At 47.5% G+C, this 21,182-nt stretch overlaps 1 protein-coding gene and 1 long non-coding RNA gene across 4 annotated transcripts in view; one reads left to right on the top strand and one right to left on the bottom strand.

Moving 5' to 3' along the window:
- The window catches only part of LOC146026055 (uncharacterized), a 63,560-nt gene extending 61,859 nt beyond the window's left edge, over nucleotides 1–1,701 (top strand). Inside the window, exons 2-4 of the long non-coding RNA XR_014454346.1 lie at nucleotides 1,203–1,313; nucleotides 1,401–1,521; nucleotides 1,610–1,701. This is a non-coding gene — a long non-coding RNA (uncharacterized LOC146026055). The remainder of the gene's footprint in view (nucleotides 1–1,202; nucleotides 1,314–1,400; nucleotides 1,522–1,609) is intronic.
- STAB1 (stabilin 1) overlaps nucleotides 1–21,182 on the bottom strand; it is a 367,238-nt gene that overhangs the window by 221,929 nt on the left and 124,127 nt on the right. Inside the window, exons 20-21 of one of the 3 annotated variants that reach the window (XM_083156377.1) lie at nucleotides 18,654–18,692; nucleotides 10,418–10,456 (exon numbers count right to left, since the gene is read on the bottom strand). The exons of 1 other annotated variant lie outside the window; for it this stretch is intronic. In XM_083156377.1, the coding sequence (XP_083012503.1) occupies nucleotides 10,418–10,456; nucleotides 18,654–18,692 (78 nt within the window). The remainder of the gene's footprint in view (nucleotides 1–10,417; nucleotides 10,457–18,653; nucleotides 18,693–21,182) is intronic. One more of the 3 variants, XM_083156378.1, reaches the window with a different exon arrangement.

The raw sequence follows: 21,182 nt of genomic DNA, 5'->3' as shown, positions 1-21,182 counted from the left end.
ACTGTAACGGAATCTGCTACGCTATATACGACGCTGTAACGGAATCTGCTGCGCTATATAAGACACTGTAACGGAATCTGCTGCACTATATAACACACTGTAACGGAATCTGCTGCGCTATATAAGACGCTGTAACGAAATCTGCTGCGCTATGTAAGACGCTGTTACGGAATCTGCTGCGCTATATAAGACACTGTAACGGAATCTGCTGCACTATATAAGACGCTGTAACGGAATCTGCTGCGCTATATATGAGACGCTGTGACGGAATCTGCTGCGCTATATAAGACGCTGTAACGGAATCTGCTGCCCTATATAAAAGATGCTGTAACGGAATCTGCTGCGCTATATAAGACGCTGTAACGGAACCTGCTGCGCTATATAAGACGCTGTAATGGAATCTGCTGCGCTATATAAGACGCTGTAACGGAGAAACAGAAGCCAGAGATTCACTCTCCCAACCCCCCCCCCACCCCCCCCCCCCCCCCCCCCCTCGGGCTCCACGAATCCAATAAAAAAACAAGCTTATCACTATGTTTATTTTAAGAACATTCTGTAGAAAAAATAAAATAAAATCCACCTTGATAAACGGGATAAGGCAAGGGCGGCAGCCAGTAAGACACCTTCTCCTCCTCCAGGCTACAGCCAGCGCTTGGGAAGGCTGATGAGTGACGCTGCTGTAGCCAGGAAGGGGGTCAGAGACAGGTGACTCTGGCTGCCGCTGAGACTGGGACAGTGTGTCACTGTCAGTGCTGCTACGCTGCCTGCGCTGCCCGGAAGCCGGACCGAGCAGCAGCAGCAGCAATTCAGAGGCAGGAGGAGGACGTGTCAGCCCGCCGCCCGGCCTCACCGCCCGTGACGCTTGGCGGCAGGGACCGGGCAAGCAGGGCAGGAGGCAGGCGCCGGGCAGGGCAGCCGCCGGCGCTGCGCACGCTGCCCGGGGCGTAAGTATGCCGACGTCACTCACACACCACACTTGCAGGGATCATTTGCAGAGGGGGGGGCGGGCCGACGGCGCCAGTCAGCCAATCGGCGCCCGGAGCAGGAGCTCCGGTGGCTCCGCCCTCCCTACGCCTCTGCCACCTAACCATATACATTAGACGATTTATAATCTGTATAAAATCCATATGGAGGCCAGTTAGGGACATTCAGCATTTTATATGGACCCTATAATTAAGGTTTTTGATATCTCTCCTTTATAGAACCACTGTAGCATAAAGCCACCGTACAAGTGTCTTCTTTACAGCAACGTCTGTTTGTGCAGACTTGGTTCCACCTGTACCATCTTGTCTACCCTAGATAACATCTGGAAGGTAATGTCTATCTCTTTTAAAATTTTGACCGACACAGTAACATTAGAATATGGATGAGCATTTATTCTCTTACTTCCTCTTATTTAGAAATTAAGGTCCTCGTTTGACCCTGTAGAACGTTCATTCAGTCCTGTTCTATTCAGTCCAGTCCTATTCAGTCACTCAACTTACACCATACGGCAAGTGCTGATTTGATAATCCTGTGAAGGTAATATCTCCTCGCCTCAACTAATGAATTTTAGATCACCAACTATTCAGTTATTTAAATGTATTAAAATTCACCCTCCATCTAACAGATTCTCCACATCTAGAAGAATATGGGACCAACAACCGTCTCATCCTACATGGATCTATAAAATTTCTTATTCAGTTGTAACACCAACTTAAGGTATATATTTCCTTGGGTATATGTTCCCTCAGGAAAACATTTCCAATATCTATCATCAAATTTCCTTTATCATTCATACGTACTCCCCTCCCTCTCCATCCATCTTATACCACTATTGTTTTTTGATCCTCTAGATTGCGACCTCTATCATATTATTGAGTTTCATCATATAATTTGAAAATATTTGAGGCATCTCCATGTATTCTTTTTTGGTATGTACATCATATTTGTAACCATATCTATGGATATTTTATGTCAATTATTTGTACCGCCATTTATATTGGACACAGTTGTATTTACACTTGATATGTTTTTACCACTTGCAGTGTCTATTTTAAAACCCCTGATGAAGTCTTTCTAAAGACGAAACGCGTTGGGTTGTTACCATCTTCAAAAGAACTGAGACACCACACGTTTTCCTATAAACGTTTTAATAAAATATGTCAATTTTTCAAAAAATGTTTTGATCATTTGTATATCTGATACATTCACTGCACTTAAGGTGGTGGAAACCTCTGGCACTCTCTATTTTTTTTACTATATATATATATATATATAATAAAAATATTTGTCTAAATCACTTTATCTTTTCTCTTTATCGACATATCTTAATAGCTGACACACTTGTCATCTATATTCAGGAGGAGGCCATGTTCTACGATCATAAGATATGGGTACGGCACCGTCCTCTAAGATGATTCAATACCTACCTATAACACACAAGAGTGAAATACATAGTACCACTTCAATATGTTATTAAGCAGACATGAGAGTTCACATGCAAAGTGGGCACTCTTAACTGACAGGCCCCGGTCGACATGATGCCGACATGACACTTTTCACATACACTTATGGGCTGTGGGCCTGGTTGCAAACCGCAACTTAACCACCTAACGTTCTCCTTATCGACATATCTAAACAGCTGACACACGTGTGGAGGAGGTCACGTTCTACGTTTTACGTTCTATGGTCATAAGATACGGACATGGTACCGTCCTTGACGATTATTCAATATTTACATACTTGCCTTCAATATAGAAGTGAACTACACAATATCACTTCAATAATTCAATATTTTAATGAGGGAGACACGGGGGTTCACATGAAATCTGGGCACTCTTCTAATGACAGGTCCCGGTCGACACGATGCCGACATCACACTTTTCATATACATACCTTCTATATTCTTTCATATTCCTATCATTCCGTTTTAATGTTAATTTGTCCAATTATCAGTATCCTCTGTATCGGATGATATCCATGTTTTATGCGTATAAAATTTACGACGATCCCAGGTAGCGATCAGGGCGAACTGAGACGCACAGACGTCCGCACCTCTAATGTCAGTATGTTCATCTACCTATGTATACTATACCGGAGGACACTCACGAAGTACATGACTATAAACGGACATTGATTCCAGTTGGCGAGTGAAACGAACTGGACCGCACAGGCTTCCGTCCCCCAAGCGTCACTATGATGAAGGTTACCGGGACAACCAGACGAACTCACCAATGATATTCTTAAACTGTTCCAGATAGGCTTCCGTTCCTCCAGTTTGTATCAGACGCAGGCTGCCATGACAACCAGACGGACTCTCCGTCCTATGCAATAGATGTCAGGCGCCTGTATCCAATCACGCTGTACAGCGTCGGGGGTTACTATGACAATCCAGACACCAGCGTCACGGGTTTCTATGACAACCCAGACACCCACACCTGAAACCATTGACCAATGGGCGGCACGACCTCCCGGAAGTGTTTCCGGAGGCGCGCCCTGGATCACAGCCACGATTGGATCTTACCCTTATTATACAGGTATATAAACCCCTCAGACAGATAGACAGGTTGGCCCTGAGGAAGCTGAACTGCGAAGCGCGTGCCGGCTAGCGGTGTGCGGGCAGTTATCATTGCTCTTTTTATTACTTTTCATACAATGTATTTTGATTGACTGTACGTTCCAGCGGTGATTTATCACTGAAGCCCTTTTCAGGGCTCTAACTTTGTAGCGCGTTCCCAGGAAGAGTTCTACTCTTAGACTCTCCTGACACCCACTAGTGGGACACCCCCAGTGTCTCTCCCCCTCATTACTCTTATCGATCCGCAGATTACCGTTTACGGAGGCGGGGGATAGAGGAACAGGGAGATATATTGTGGCTTACCCATCACTGAGATAGCCTGTATTTTGAGACAATATAAGGGGTCGAGGTCCCTCTGTGATTATACAGAGCGACACCCCACTCATTATCTTTAGAGACCTCTAATACTCTGCCGACTACCGTTAGGTGGCATCGCATTGTACAATCTCAATATATTTGGTTCATGCTGTGCAAGCCATCTGGCTTACAGACCACAATATATAGTACATTACAGAGGTCTTTTAGTCTCTAATCTATCTCTAACTGGGAGAACCGGGTTATTATACCAGTGAACATCCCACTACTTTTGGTGCTACGTTGGGGTATTTACCCTGATTATTTTTTCACGCTCTCACTCATCTTCAAAGTTAAATTGTGATATACTGAGTACGATTACCCAGCCCAGACACAGAGAATCTGGTAGTTGGAGGAGATTGGCATCAGTATTTATACTACCAATCCACTGCCCAGATCAGTCTGAAACACTGCTGAACGTCATATCTCATATTGGTCAATAAAAGATTAAATTAGAGCAATCTCTGCCCACCACCTTTGTTTTATGTGTGTCATCCCAACTGTATATGTCTATAAATGTGTTTTAAATTTTTCGCAGCCTTTTAAATAAAATATAATAAAGGTTAATTTTTAAACTGACTTTTGTTTAAGGTGCACCCACCCAAAGGACACCCTTTTCTTCTTTGTGCTTCTAAATCACTTTACCCTTTTGCTCCCTGCCACTTGGAATGGTTCTCCACAGGAACGCATGAGCCTCACATTCAGAGGCAATCTCACAGTACTTGGATTCTCTAGTAGTACTAGGGGTAAGGATCATTGGATAGACAGCAACTAGGTCGACATACATGAAGGTCGGCATGACTGAATGTCGACATGGGGTTAGGGTGACAGGGTAATTAGGTCAGCAGGGTCATTAGGTCGACATTGGTAAGGTCGACATGGGTTTTTGCGTTTTTTGTCCTGAATATCAACACAGTCGACATGGACACTAAAAAAGTGCACTGTGTCCCCTTGCATGGCTCGATGCGCTCGCAATGCTTCGAGCATGGTTCCTCGCTGCACTCAGCACACTATTTTATTCTCCCCCTACACCCTAGTGGATGGTAGGGCATGAAATACCGCCTGCACCCGGGGAGCAAATTTAGTATTAACGCCACTGAAGGTCCCGGATGGCTCAAGGGGGATTGTTGCCAATTTCTCCACTCAAAGAAGTTGCCCTAGTGCAGTGGTGTCAAACTCATGGCCCTTTAGCTGTTGTGGAACTATACATCCCAGCATGCCCTGCCACAGTTTTAGCAATCCATTATATAAAATCTGTGGAAGGGCATGCTGAGACATGTAGTTCCTCAACAGCTGGAGGGCCGTGAGTTTGACACTATTGCCCTAGTGTATAGGGACCTTAACAGTGCTTTACTGAAATACAGTGTAATGCTTGAGCATCCTATTCGCAAAGCACTGAAAGGGAAAAAGTCCCACACAAATACGCTACACACTACCGAGGCTAGAAGGGCTGTTGAATGTGCAAGGAGACTAGATGTATGTGAACACATCTGTATACTGAACATATGAAACAATAATAGGTTATATTAATTTCTGGAGGGAATTGCATAATTTGTATAGGTTCTGTTTGAAGAATCCTTTATAATAAAAGACTAATTCCGCCCCTGACCTCAAGAGTTTTGCATGCCTTCGGACACTAGATGGCGCCTGATGACAATGCATGTGTTGCTCCATTCAGCCTCAAACAGCTGCTGGTGAGCTGGTTAATTGATAAGAAAGGTGTTTCACCACAGGTGATGGCAATCATACATTACCAGGGAAGTCTAGGAACAGAGGATTTTCTCCCACATGGAGAGGGTCATGTAGGCAAGTATGCATGTTGTAACTGTCAAATATTACAAATGTGATCAAATATGTTTCTCATAATGAATATGTGCTACACTTGACCCTATAGTTTCCCTGCTCGTCTCCGCTTATGGTAGATGGGCAGGAATGGGGAGTAAGCGTGGGGGGGACTGCGGGGGAGCTGCAGAGGGCGGCGGAGGGCTCTGACGGAAAGGTGCGCGCATGTCTCTTGTGCACGCATACCCCTTTCTGTCGGCTGGCTGTATCGCCAGGAGCAACTCCGATGAACAGTATGATTATATGTATGTACTTTTTATGAAATCAGTAATTCTACATTCCCAGTCAGAGATATTGCCTTCTTTAATACCCCTTTCACGCCGCATACTCGACCCAGGTTATTGCCGAGTTTAAGACGTACCAACTTGGGTCATCACCAAAACCTATAACCACGCTCCAGCTGTACAGTGTGAATGGGAACGGGAAACCCGGGTCGAGCGACCTGGGTCCCGTTCACACTTCTACCCCTCTTAGATTGTAATGCAGGGTTGGTGAATGCCTATCCAGGGCCGAAACTAGGGTTTCTGGTGCCCGGGGCAAGACATTCATTTAGTGCCCCCCCCCCCCCCAATTTTTTTAAAATATATATATATATATATATATGTGCTTACAGACAGCAGAAAGGTGATATTAAACCAACAAACAAACTAAACAATATATCATATATTATTGCAAATAGGGACAGTGCGCGCCGAAGGCGCGCGCTAAAAATTTAGGGCATTTTTTTTTTGGGGGGGGGGGGGTAGTGGTGTGGTCACATAGTAGTATCAATTCACATTACAGCATACACCGTAATGCCCAGTACACATTACAACACACACCGTAATGCCCAGTACACATTCCAGCACACACAGTAATGCCCAGAGCACATTACACCACAAACCGTAATGCCCAGCAGGGCCGGTGCTAGGGTGTCCGGCGCCCTCCTGCAAACCATACATTTTGCGCCAAGCTGCAGCCTTTGCAACAAGCTGCAGCCTGATTGTGGGAGCGTATGCAACATGCGATCCTATGGAGGATCTCGGGTGCATGTACATGTATGCACCAACACCATCTCAGTGCTGTGTCCACAAAATGTTGCAGGCACTAAAGGTGCCCATACACGCTGCGAGAATCGCATATGTTATGTGCTAGATCGCATCGCATGGCATACATGCAATGTGATGCGATCCGAAAGCAGTACAAAAAGTATGTGCAGCACATACTTTTTGTACTGTGCGATGCCCGATTGTAGCATGTATGGCCACATTTAGGCACATAAATCCAGCCCATTATTTAAAAAGTGTCTAACTTAATATAAAAAAAATCTACAATTATTAAAAAATTTGTTATAAACATGTATAATAAAAGACTCACTGTTCTTTTGCTGTTTAAATCTTGTGCAGTCCCTCCTCTTCTATCTGCATAGGCAGGACGCTGAGGACGCCATTACACCCCTCTCGTGACTGAGGGGGAAAGGAGGGGAGATGGAAGAAGAGGGGAGGAGATAGAGGGGACGGAGTGTTGGGGACTGGCAGTGGCACTGGCACAGCCTGTTTGTCATTTGATTGACAGCTGACAGGCACAGGAAGCAATGGGTAGGGGGCAGATCTGGACATGACATGTCATCCAGGCATTCACAGACAGCGCTATATGCCTCAGCGCAAATGTCTGTGAGGAAGAGGGGGCAGGTCGCAGGAGGAGGAAAGTGTATGTGTAATACCCTGGAAACTAGTACTATTGCCAAATGTCCCAACGGGGTTGTCTAATGATAACAAAGCATACTGTACGCTTCACTGCAGCTCCAGTTGATGGGACCCTGTCGCTGTACTGACCCGTTGTTCTTGAAAGCAGGGGGACTGATAAAGCTAGCCGGCTCGAGCACCAGGAATGCGTGCCCACGACACCCCGGGGATGACTGCGGGGAGAGGGATATAAAAGAGACGGTGGCTGCCGAAACTGTTAAGCCGCCGCCGAGTAAGGAAGAAGTGGACGGACTGCGCAGCTGGAAGCGGCACGGAGAGCAGAGATATACTTACCGGAGGTTCCGGGAGCTCAGGCCGGCGTGGACGGTCTCCGGGACATCGTCGAGCAGAGTCACGGTAAGTCACGGTGCAGCATTCCGGGAGGCGGCAGCAGAGTGGAGAGGGAAGGCGCGTCCAGCCGCCGAAGACAGCCGGAGGTGCGTCATCAAGGGGCGGCTACAGGGGAGGAGAACAGGGGACCGCTGGAACCGATGCAAGGCGGCGCTGACACGGCCGAGCCTCCAGCCGGGGAGTGGTGAGTGTGAATACGCCCCACCGATTCTCCGCCCTCCATCAGCGCAACACCGCGTCCCACCCCAGGAACGCCCCCCATACAATACACAGCATAGAAGAAGGCTAAACCTGGCTCCAGCCGTAGCCAGGGGACGCCTACAGGTATTCACGCAGTGTAACCACAGATGTAGAAGGAGTGTTCCCTCCGCCTACCTCACACTACTTCACACCCCTATCCACGCCCCAGGAAAGTCCTTATCTAATACAGAGCGCAGAAGAGGGCTAAACCCGGCGCCAGCCTTAGCCAGGGGACGCCCATACATCTCTATCTAGTGCCACTACAGAGAAAGGGAGAGTGATTAGCCACAAGAGCACGACCTGGTATAGGAATCTGCTCGAGTCCAACTGACAGGGACAGCATAGTGCAGGAGTGGCCGAGTAAAGCAGGGAAGATTGCTCAGACCCTCCACACATAACGGAACAGCTCAAGGAAAACAAGATACCAAGCACCCCTTACTGACAGGAAGGCTCCTTTAACCTGTTGGACCTATCGTTCACAGGAGGTGGACGATCTACAGAATAGTACAGGGAATTGGAATAAAGGAAGATAGTCGGTGCTCTCAGTTAAATTGAGATAGAACTCCTAAAGGTGCAGACATCTGTCAGCTAGTCCGACTAAACGGATCAGAGGGAGAACATCACATCCTTAGTGTTCATAAGACTTCAACGTGCACTAGGGAATAGACTAGGGTCCCCCTGACACGTATAGTAAGAAGTCGGAAACTGCTATACAGTAACCATTAGTAATGCTATGTTGCAACTCTATTGTTCAGAGGACCCAATTCATAGAGAAACTGTGACTGAAATACAGGAGATACAGGGGTTCTAAGTAGTATGATACATTTGTTACAAAAACCTGTTATAATTGAATTGTTACAAGTGTGGAAGTAAAGTGTAATGTCTTTGTGGTAGAATAAGTAACCTGTTTTAGGGAAACAATAGTACCGTATATTGTAATATGCTAATGTAATGTGATGTTAAATTGTACAGTGGATAGGTGAACTGTCATGATTTAACCTGTTAGGATAAAAGGTTGTTACTGTTGTAAATTGCACTGTTACCTGTTTGTAGTCATAAATAAACCTTTAACCCCTTCCCGACATATGACGTAAATGTACGTCATATGCCGGTTGCGGGGGAATCAAGCCAGCTCACGGAGTGAGCTGGCTTGAAAGAGAGCAGGTAATGGCTGTATATTACAGCCAGGTACCTGCTCTCACGGCCACGAGCGGCGAGTTCGCCGATCGTGGCCGTTTAACCCTTTAAGCACCGCGGGCAAAGCGCCCGCAGTGCTTAAATAGCTGATAGGAGGGGGGGCGCCCCCCTCCGGCGCCGATCGGGGCCCCCCGCGGCGAGATCGGAGGGTGCCGATCGGTTGCCATGGTAGCCAGGGGTCTAATGTAGACCCCTGTGCTGGCCATGTCAGCATTCCTATTACATCCTAGGAAGTGCTGAAAATCACTATGTTCAGCCATAGAGCTCTATGGCTGAACCTAGTACAGGCGATCGCGCCCCCTAGTGGTCAAGTACACTAGGGGGCCTTGTAGTAAAAGTAAAAAAAAAAAAAATAAAGTTTAAAAAAAAAAATATTAAAAGTTCAAATCACCCCCCTTTCCCCATTCCACAAATAAAAAATAAAAAATAAAAAAAATAAACATATTTGGTATCGCCGCGTTCCTAAAAGTCCGATCTATTAAAATATAACATTAGTTATCCCGCACGGTTAAAGGCGTAAACGGAAAATAATTCCCAACGCCAAAACTACGTTTTTTGGTCGCATCGCCTACCCAAAAAAATGTAACTAAAAGAGATCAGAAAGTCGCACATATCCCATAATGGTATTAATTAAAAAGTACACTTCAGCCCGCAAAAAATGAGCCCTCACCCAGGTCCGTAGGTGGAAAAATAAAAAAGTTATAAGCCGCAGAACATGGCGACGCGACGCAAATTAGAAAAACCGTAAAATTTTCTATTTTTTTTTTTAGTGGTAAAACGTAACGAAAACTATATAAGTTTGGTATCACCGGAATCGTAACGACCCATAGAATAAAGATAACCCATCATTTTAAACGAACTATGAACTCCAAAAAAACCGTAACCAGCGCAAAATTGTGGAATGGCGTTTTTTTTTTTTTTACCCCACATTGAATTATTTCCTGATTCCCCAGAATATTATACGGTATAGTAAATGGTACCATTAAAAAGTACAACTTGTCCCGCAAAAAAAAGCCCTCATGTGTCTATATAGCCGGAAAATTAAAAAAGTTACGCTTATTTGAACGCGAGGAGGTAAAAAAAAAAAAAAGTTAACAAAAAAGGCCCCGTCGGGAAGGGGTTAATTATAAATACGACCGGTGGTACTTACCTGTGACGAATAAAGTCGCCGCAGCAGAAGAGCAGGAACCTAGGAAAGAGAAAGGTAACCAAGTGTAAGGAAAGGATTACAACGTATTACAGAGAAAATTTTGGCGTCCACGAACAGGATCACGAAAGGAAAATGGCGAGTCCACAAACCCCTGCACCAACATCAGGAAGAAGGTTTTTACCGGCAATAGACCCCTCACCCAATAAAAGAGTCAGCCCCACAAAGGAAGCGTCACCCATTACAATGCCCAATTATTTTGGTGCCCCGTGGATACCAACGTATTCGGGAGATACTCGTACACCGGGAACCACTATGTTTAAGGACTTCAAAGACCAGATGCTGTCCATGTTCAAAGTATACAAACTCGGAGACACACAACAAGTAGAGATACTGATGGGACAGTTGAAGGGGTCTGCTTGTCGGGAAGTCAAGTCATGGGCGGAAAAAGAAAGGCAAACAGCAGAAAACATCTTTAAAAAACTTGCCAGCATATTCAATCGGAGAACAGTGGCCGAGATCAAAAGTCGCCTATATGCAAGGAAACAACGCCCCAACGAAACCCTCAGAGACTTTGCATTAGGGTTACAAGAGGCGTTGAAGACCATTCAAACGCTGGAGCCACAGGGGGAACAACATGGAGATGAGACCCTTATTAACCTATTTATCGAAGGAGCTTCTGGAGAAGCGACGCGCGCCCAACTAAGAATGTGGAGGCAACAAAATCCGACGTATTCTTTTCCTGAATTCAAAGAGACGATACTGCAAATTCTGGGCTTAGATGCAAGCTTCGACACTGAGAGTAAGGAGACCTTTGAGGTGACAGAAGAGACGGGAATGGCGGAGGCCAGCCGAAACTGGAAAGGCCCAGCCACTCAGCAAGCACAAGCGGAAAGAGACCCTCTTCTCCTAGAACTAAGCAAGAGCATGATGGAGAACAGGTCGAAGCCAGACGCAGGGGCTGGCGACAGAACACGGGTGGCCGAACTCGTCCCCGCTGGGATGTACCCCGTGAATATGGCCGAAGAGCCACAGACCAATTCGATGAACAAGGTCGACCGATCTGTGGCCGGTGCCGGCAGAGTGGGCACGTTGAACGGAACTGCCCGCAAAACAGTTTAAACGACCAAACCCCGGTGAGGCGGACCGACCCTCGGGAGGACACACCCATGTAGGTCCAATACCAGAAGGGTGGAGGTCGCACTATGTTGGCGAGTGCCCTCACTTGAACATTAGAATCAACTACACCATCTTGCCAGCTTTAGTCGACACTGGGTCGCAAGTGACGACGATCCAAATCGAGGAATTTGCCAAATACTGGAATCAGGAGGAACTCCAAGCAGTACCCCCTAGTTGGCTACAATTGATAGCCAGCAACGGCCAACAGATTCATATTAAAGGATACTGGGAGGCAGACCTGTGCCTTGGAGCGACCAAACTAGAAAGACAAGGATTCTTAGTCACCACCGTGCGAAATCAACACATGCCACCCGTTATCTTGGGCATGAATACCCTGCGGAATTGCCCGGAAGAGCTAGTAGATCTCCTGAAGAAGGAAATGTGCCTCGCCAACCCGAGAGAAAAAAAGGCTTTACAACGAACTGTTCGGGTACTTGTGGGACAGCAGAAGTTTATAAACAGCCAGGGCGAAGCAGGCAAGGCTCGGATTGCTGACCAAAACCCGGTGATCCTCCGACCAAACTCCGAACACGTTGTCTGGTGTAAAGCGAAGATTGGGCCTGGGGGCCAAGACTATGAGGCTGTCCTAGAATCATGCGATCTGGAAGGACAGAACCCTTTTGCGGTGGCCAGGACTCTGGCCAAGGTCGAAAGAGGAAGAGTCCCTATCCGAGTGTTAAACCCTCATAACTATCCGGTACGACTCTTCAGGAACTGTCCAGTAGCCAGCATTGTCCCAATCAACTTTCAGGACATAGTGGAAGGGAGGGATCCGGGAGTTTGCCAGGAACATTCCGCCGGACAGACAGTGCCTCCTGACTGAGGCCCTGCGTGGTGGTCGGACATTCAGATTGGGGATATCAATACCCCGACGGGAAGAAGAGAGGAAGTCCTCCGCATCATACAAAAGAATGTGGCCACCTTTAGTCAATCCCCTTCTGACTTCAGGAAAGCGGAAAATATACATCATCACATACCAACGGGTACTCACCCACCCATCAAAGAGAGGCATCGACCTTTACCGCCCACGCTATACCAGCCCGTAAGAAAGATGTTGGCGGAAATGAAAGAAACCGGTGTAATCCATGAAAGCTGCAGTCCTTGGGCGGCCCCAATTGTCCTTGTTAAGAAAAAAGATGGGAGCCTCCGATTCTGTATCGATTATCGAAAGTTAAATGCCATTACTCATAAAGACGCCTACCCCTTGCCCCGCATAGAAGAATCCTTGACTGCCCTTAAGACCGCCAAATACTTTTCGACCCTTGATTTGACAAGTGGATATTGGCAAATTCCCATGGCCCCCGAAGACAAGGAGAAAACAGCGTTTACCACACCAATGGGCCTCTTTGAATTCACTCGTATGCCTTTTGGCTTGTGTAATGCCCCCGCCACTTTTCAAAGAGTAATGGAACATTGCCTCGGTCACTGCAACTTCGAATTAGTCGTGCTGTATCTCGATGACATCATAATTTTTTCTAAAAGCTTTGAACAACACCTGGAACATCTGGATTACGTGTTTGGTCGTCTGGCTCAGAGTGGACTGAAACTCAAACCCTCGAAGTACCACTTGTTGAAACCAAAAGTTCATTATCTGGCGCATATCGTTAGCCAAGAGGGAGTTCAACCAGACCCAGACAAAATCGAAGTAGTACGGGATTGGCCCACTCCCACTACCGTAAAGGAAGTCCGCAGTTTCCTAGGCTTTGCGGGCTACTACAGAAGGTTCATCGAGTGCTTCGCTAAGATAGCTGCTCCACTTCACGAACTGTTGCGAGGCAAAACAGGCCGAGAACGGAAAAGTACCTCCCCAGTAGTGTGGACTGAAAAACAACAAACGTCATTTCAGCGACTTAAGACCGCCCTGATAGAAGCGCCACTATTAGCCTATCCAGACTATTCCAAACCCTTTCGTGTTTACACGGATGCAAGTTAGACAAAAAGATTGGATATCCAAGGGAGGATATCAAAAAAGTCTCCCGGGTGGGGCACAGCCTTCTATTGAAAATAACTGTGCATGTGACGCTGGTCAGTGAATGCGCAGTTGAGCGGACTCCGAGAGCGTCACAGGTATTGGAATATAGATGAGAGAGTTTCTGCTGTTCCCAGGGGTGACCTGTCTGGCTCTGTTATATAGACTACAGCGCAGAGTCGGATCCCGGGTCCCCTAGGAATGAGAGAACCCTGAGTAGGTATAGGATATAGATTACTCCTTCACTCTATCCCTGGTGTATGCTGCTATCCTCTGTGTACAGAAATAACTGTAGTGAACAGAGGTTGTGCGATGCCACCCTGGCGGTGAGGTGTGGAAAGAAGTTAGGTTTGCACATAGATAGGTAGTGGTACGGTAACCTATAATTTCCTATCATAGGCTGCTGGAATGCTGTGCAAGAAAAAGTAGAGTCAAAAAGGTATTAAAGAGAGGATAGGGGTGGGACCCAGACTTTGGTATCGTATACAGCAATTATTAAACAGGTATTGTTCTGTGATTAGTTAGATGTGCTTTCAGCAGTTGGTCTATCTGCTGTAATATCTCGGTTAGAAAGTGGAAATACAAGGGATAGTCACCACAAATCTTCTCAGTGTGGTATCCAATGATTAATTCAGGCACAATCTATTAGTTAATCACATGTATTGTGAGCAGTTGATCATTCTGCTCATCTTAGGAGGTGTAAAATAAATAAATAGCTGTCACGTCTATGGTGGTTCTATCTTGAATACATATAGTGCTAGCACAGGTACTTAGATAATGGCAAAGACAGGTATGGTAGATTTTATGATTAGTGATCCTTGCGTTCAGCAATGAGAAGCAGATTCTGCAAGGAATATGAGTCTCTGCAATTGTAAATTCAATACTAAAATTAGGAATGGGGATGCAGAGAATAATTTCCACACCTCTTCTCAATATGGTGTCCAGCAATTTTTTACACACACAATAGCATAGATGCTCAGATAATGGTGGCTGGGGTAGGTGTGGGGGGTTATGCGATCAATGATTCTTGCGCTGTACAATGACAATAGATTTTGCAGAGGATGTAAATGGCTGCAATTGTAGGTTCAGTGCAAGAATTCAATTGATGCCACAGATAATCGAGTAATGGAAGCTAAGACCAAGATAATAAATTGTTGCAATTGTTGCACGGATGCAAGTCATCAAGGGCTCAGGGCAGTACTAGCTCAAATGCAAGAAGGAAAAGAACGAGTAATAGCCTACGCCAGTAGAGGCCTGCGGACGACAGAAAGAAACGCAGAAAATTATAGTACCTTCAAACTTGAACTCCTGGCCTTAGTGTGGGCTATCTCAGAAAAATTAAAAAATTATCTTTCAGCTACCTCCTTTGTCATAGTGACGGATAATAACCCCTTAGCCCACTTACACACGGCTCATTTGGGGGCATTGGAACAACGATGGTTGTCAAGACTGGCAAACTTCCGGTACACCGTAGAGTACCGAAGCGGCAAGCTAAATGGTAACGCCGACGCACTGTCCCGACTTCCAACTCAAGATGTTACGGAATTGGAAAAAGATCAAGAGGAAGAGGTGGAACTTCCATACTCATACCCCTCTAAGACAGACTCACTACTAGTAACCTCGGGGCCAGTAACTGCCAATGAAGGTTTGGATTCTGATGACCTAGATGTCGGATTCGATTGCGAAACCGCACAAGAGAAGAGCTCAGTACTCCAAGAGTTGATCCGCATAATGAGGAACAAAATCCGATTGACCAAATCACAAAGGGATGACGCGGACCCGGAACTAATCAAGTTGCTGAGACAGCAGGACCGGTTCAGATTCCAACATAAATTGTTAGTACGAATCAGCCTTGACCCCGGTACCCATCGATCTATCGTGCAGAAAGTAGTCCCACGGCAAGCGTCTCGGTTCTCACTAAAAGCTTATCACGACCAATCCGGACATTCCGGCTCACAAAAAACAGAGGCAGTCCTACGGAGAAGATACTTCTGGGTCAACATGCGGGCGGATGTCGAACAATGGTGTCGAAATTGTGTGGCCTGCAATCTTAAGAAACATCCCAGACTCGATCAGAAAGACCCCCTCTGCCCGATCCAAAGCCACCAACCGCTGGAATTGATCGTTCTGAACCACGTGAAACTAGAGATGGCATCTAACGGGGTCAATATGCCTTGACGATGGTAGATCATTATAGTAAATTCTTGATAGCCGTCCCGGTTAGGGATTTGTCTGCAAAAACCGACGCAGAGACACTGTTGAGAAACAACGTAAGACCCTATGGGTATCCCGAGCAGATCTTGACTGATCAGGGACCAGCCTTCGAGGTGCAAGTATTCCATGAGCTCTGCAGTCTATACACATGCACGAAATTACGGACAACAGCTTACCATCCACAATGCAATGGATTGGCGGAACGGGCAAACCAAACTATCATTAGCATGCTGAGGAGCCTCTCCGTAGAGGAACATGTACGTTGGCCCACCGTCTTGGCTGAAGTGGTCTATATATACAACAACACGGAGCACTGCTTTACCGGCTTTACCCCGTTTTATTTAATGTTCGGGCGGCACGGGAAATTACCCAAAGATATCGAATTGGATTCCGGGGTGAGTCCAGTAAAGAATTTCCGCACTGAATGGGTGGACGAACACCAACGACGAATAGGAATCGCTCGGAAAATCCTACAGAAACGGATGGAAACGGTGCACTCTCGACAGGAACAGAACTACAATATTAACGCCAAAGCGACTCCCTTGAAGATTGGGGATAAAGTCTGGAGAAGAAAGATGCGTCGAAGTAGTAAACTGGATGTCCTGTGGGAGGAAAGACCATACTTAATAGTGAGATCACCAGATGAGGACTTACAAGCTTATCAAATACAGAGAGAAGAAAACGGCCCCATCATTACGGTGCCTAGGGACCAGTTGAAGTTGCGCCCCACTGAAGTTCCTGTTTTCACCACTACACATCTACCAGACACGAACATGTCGAAACCCACGGGAAAATTACCTTTCCGTGACCCAATGGATTTACTGTTATTCATGTGTGGACCAAGTTCATTGACTGGCGTCAAGAGGATGAATGCTCCACCACAAGCGGGACAGCCAGTAGAGAGGGAAGCGGACATTCCCGATATTGTAGATCAACTTGAGAATACTGAGAGTACTGTCGTACTTCGAAGATCAGAGCGTAGTACCAAGGGCATACTCCCTTTGAGATATCAGGTCTAGGATTCATGCTTGATAGAAATGTTGTGAATAAGAATAGCGGTGTAACCCTTTCGGAAAATTGTATATATGTATATAAAAAGTGAAAAGACTGTTGAGAAATTTGGACTGTATAGATGCCTGAGGACTGGCATAATTTTACCGGGGAGGCATGTAATACACTGGAAACTTGTACTATTGCCAAATGTCCCAACGGGGTTGTCTAATGATAACAAAGCATACTGTACGCTTCACTGCAGCTCCAGTTGATGGGACCCTGTCGCTGTACTGACCCGTTGCTGTTGAAAGCAGGGGGACTGATAAAGCTAGCCGGCTCGAGCCCCAGGAATGCGTGCCCACGACACCCCGGGGATGGCCGCGGGGAGAGGGATATAAAAGAGACGGTGGCCGTTAGGAAACTGTTAAGCCGCCGCCGAGTAAGGAAGAAGTGGACAGACTGCGCAGCTGGAAGCGGCACGGAGAGCAGAGATATACTTACCGGAGGTTCCGGGAGCTCAGGCCGGCCTGGACGGTCTCCGGGACATCGTCGAGCAGAGTCACGGTGCAGCATTCCGGGAGGCGGCAGCAGAGTGGAGAGGGAAGGCGCGTCCAGCCGCCGAAGACAGCCGGAGGTGCGTCATCAAGGGGCGGCTACAAGGGAGGAGAACAGGGGACCGCTGGAACCGATGCAAGGCGGCGCTGACACGGCCGAGCCTCCAGCCGGGGAGTGGTGAGTGTGAATACGCCCACCGACTCTCCGCCCTCCATCATCGCAACACCGCGTCCCACCCCAGGAACGCCCCCCATACAATACACAGCATAGAAGAAGGCTAAACCCGGCTCCAGCCGTAGCCAGGGGACGCCTACAGGTATTCACGCAGTGTAACCACAGACGTAGAAGGAGTGTTCCCTCCGCCTACCTCACACTACTTCACACCCCTATCCACGCCCCAGGAAAGTCCTTATCTAATACAGAGCGCAGAAGAGGGCTAAACCCGGCGCCAGCCTTAGCCAGGGGACGCCCATACAGCTCTATCTAGTGCCACTACAGAGAAAGGGAGAGTGATTAGCCACAAGAGCACGACCTGGTATAGGAATCTGCTCGAGTCCAACTGACAGGGACAGCATAGTGCAGGAGTGGCCGAGTAAAGCAGGGAAGATTGCTCAGACCCTCCACACATAACGGAACAGCTCTAGGAAAACAAGATACCAAGCACCCCTTACTGACAGGAAGGCTCCTTTAACCTGTTGGACCTATCGTTCACAGGAGGTGGACGATCTACAGAATAGTACAGGGAATTGGAATAAAGGAAGATAGTCGGTGCTCTCAGTTAAATTGAGATAGAACTCCTAAAGGTGCAGACATCTGTCAGCTAGTCCGACTAAACGGATCAGAGGGAGAACATCACATCCTTAGTGTTCATAAGACTTCAACGTGCACTAGGGAATAGACTAGGGTCCCCCTGACACGTATAGTAAGAAGTCGGAAACTGCTATACAGTAACCATTAGTAATGCTATGTTGCAACTCTATTGTTCAGAGGACCCAATGCATAGAGAAACTGTGACTGAAATACAGGAGATACAGGGGTTCTAAGTAGTATGATACATTTGTTACAAAAACCTGTTATAATTGAATTGTTACAAGTGTGGAAGTAAAGTGTAATGTCTTTGTGGTAGAATAAGTAACCTGTTTTAGGGAAACAATAGTACCGTATATTGTAATATGCTAATGTAATGTGATGTTAAATTGTACAGTGGGTAGGTGAACTGTCATGATTTAACCTGTTAGGATAAAAGGTCGTTACTGTTGTAAATTGCACTGTTACCTGTTTGTAGTCATAAATTAACCTTTAATTATAAATACGACCGGTGGTACTTACCTGTGACGAAGAAATTCGCCGCAGCAGAAGAGCAGTAACCTAGGAAAGAGAAAGGTAACCAAGCAAGGCCGTTTCTAGACAATTTAGCTCCCAGGGCAAAGGAATGAAAATGCGCCCCCCCCCCCCCCCCCCCCAAAAAAAAAAGAACACGATATAGAAGATATTGCGCGCGCCGAAATAAGGGGCGTGGTTTATTTTTGAAAGGGGGTGTGGCTTAATATAAGGGCGTGGCCTAGCAGGAAAACAATTACCTTACATCTCACCTTTGCAACCTGCAGGTCCAGATATTGGTTACCGCAGGAATTGTCATTGTACTGTGATGTCACTGTGTGAAGGCCACACAGTGACATAAAAATATAAAGGCCCACACAGTGACCTAGTACGCCTCACAGATCAAGGCCAAACAAAGACAGGCTACTTGAATCATTATACACTATTTATCCGTGATTCCAATTACACATTATGTCGCACACCGTGATGACAATTACACATGACGCCGCACACCGTGATGACAATTACACATTGTCGCACACCGTGATGACAATTACACATTACCTCGCACACCGTGATGACAATTACACATTACGTCACACACCGTGATGACAATTACACATTACGCTGCACACTGTGATGACAATTACACATTACGCCGCACACTGTGATGACAATTACACATTACGCCGCACACTGTGATGACAATTACACATTACGCCGCACACTGTGATGACAGTTACACATTAAGATGCCCGTTACACCCCACACTGTGATGGCAATTACACAATACTCCCCACACCGTAATGCCTATTACACAATATGCCCCATACGCCGCTGCCACACAACTCATGCCGTTTACTAATATGCCCCCACAGTGGCATATATGCCCCCACAGTGCCACACATATGCCAATACAGTGCCAGATACGCCCCCACAGTGCCACATATATATGCCCCCAGTGCCAAATATGCCCCTAGTGCCACAGATATGTCCCCAATGCCACACATATGCCCCCACAGTGACACACATATGCCCCCACAGTGACACACATATATGCCCCCACAGTGCCACACATATGCCCATACAGTGCCACACATATGCCCATACAGTGCCACACATATGCCCATACAGTGCCACACATATGCCCATACAGTGCCACACATATGCCCATACAGTGCCAGATATGCCCCCACAGTGCCACACATATGCCCATACAGTGCCACATATATATGCCCCCACAGTGCCAGATGTGCCAGATATGCCCCCACAGTGCCACACATATGCCCATACAGTGCCACATATATATGCCCCCACAGTGCCAAATATGCCCATAGTGCCACAGATGTGTCCCCAGTGCCACACATATGCCCCCACAGTGCCACACATATGCCCCCACAGTGCCACACATATATGCCCCCACAGTGCCAAATATGCCCATTGTGCCACAGATGTGTCCCCAGTGCCACACATATGCACATACAGCGCCACACATATGCCCATACAGTGCCACATATATATGCCCCCACAGTGCCAAATATGCCCATAGTGCCACAGATGTGTCCCCAGTGCCACACATATGCCCCCACAGTGACACACATATGCCCCCACAGTGCCACACATGCCCCCAAAGTGCCAGCAGCACAACTTACTGCCTCTCTGGGTCTCCCCCTCCAGTCCTCCACTGCTGCCCGCTGGTGCTGTTGCTTTCACTTTCACTGTGTCCCTGAGCCGTCAGCCATTCATATCTCGCGGGCTGGCTCCTGATTGGCTGGCAGCCCGCAAGCTCTATGATTGGATTCAGTATTGAATCCCGGCGGTCGGGATCCCGGCGTTCAGAATCCCGACGCCGGAATCCCGACAGCCGAAATGCCGACAAGGGGGGGACATGGATCGCCCCCCCTTGCGGGCCCGGTGCCTCGCTACGCTCGGCACACTAATTTATTCTCCCTCCAGGGGTGTCGTGGACACCCCAGGAGGGAGAATGTGTCGGCATTTCGGCGGTCGAGATTCCAGCGTCGGGATTCTGAACGCCGGGATCCCGTCCGCCGGGGTTTTAACTGCATCCCCTATGATTGGCTGACAGCCTAATGGCACAGTGAGCGAGGGGAAGGAGAGCGTCGCGCGATGCGCTCCCCTCCCCTCGGAAATCACTCACGCTGTGCCTGCTCAGCCTCTGTTCATTGCGGACAGGGAGAGGGGGAGGAACTCAGAGGCGGCGCCGGCGGCGGGCGGGCGGCATTGGGGTGAGCTCAGCTGCCGGCCGGGCGCCCCGGCTGTTTAAAAGAGGTGGACAAGCCGTGCGGCGCCCCGGGCTGCTGCACGGCTTGTCCGCCTGTAGAAACAGCCCTGTAACCAAGTGTAAGGAAAGGATTAAACGTATTACAGAGTGTATGTGCGGTGCAGGGAGCTGCTCAGCCTCTTCATACTGTGACCCGCTGTCATACAGGTGCTGCGGGCGGCGTGCAGGAGGCAGGGACAGTGAAGGATGAGGCAGCTTTAGCAGAGCAGGGAGGGAGACAGCGCCTTTTCAGCATG

Source organism: Crinia signifera, chromosome 8 (assembly GCF_055691185.1).
Source record: "Crinia signifera chromosome 8, ASM5569118v1, whole genome shotgun sequence".
NCBI classification, from domain to species: Eukaryota; Metazoa; Chordata; class Amphibia; order Anura; family Myobatrachidae; genus Crinia; species Crinia signifera.
The sequence above is the reverse complement of the archived record's forward strand: the minus strand, read 5'-3'. Positions and strand labels throughout refer to the sequence as shown.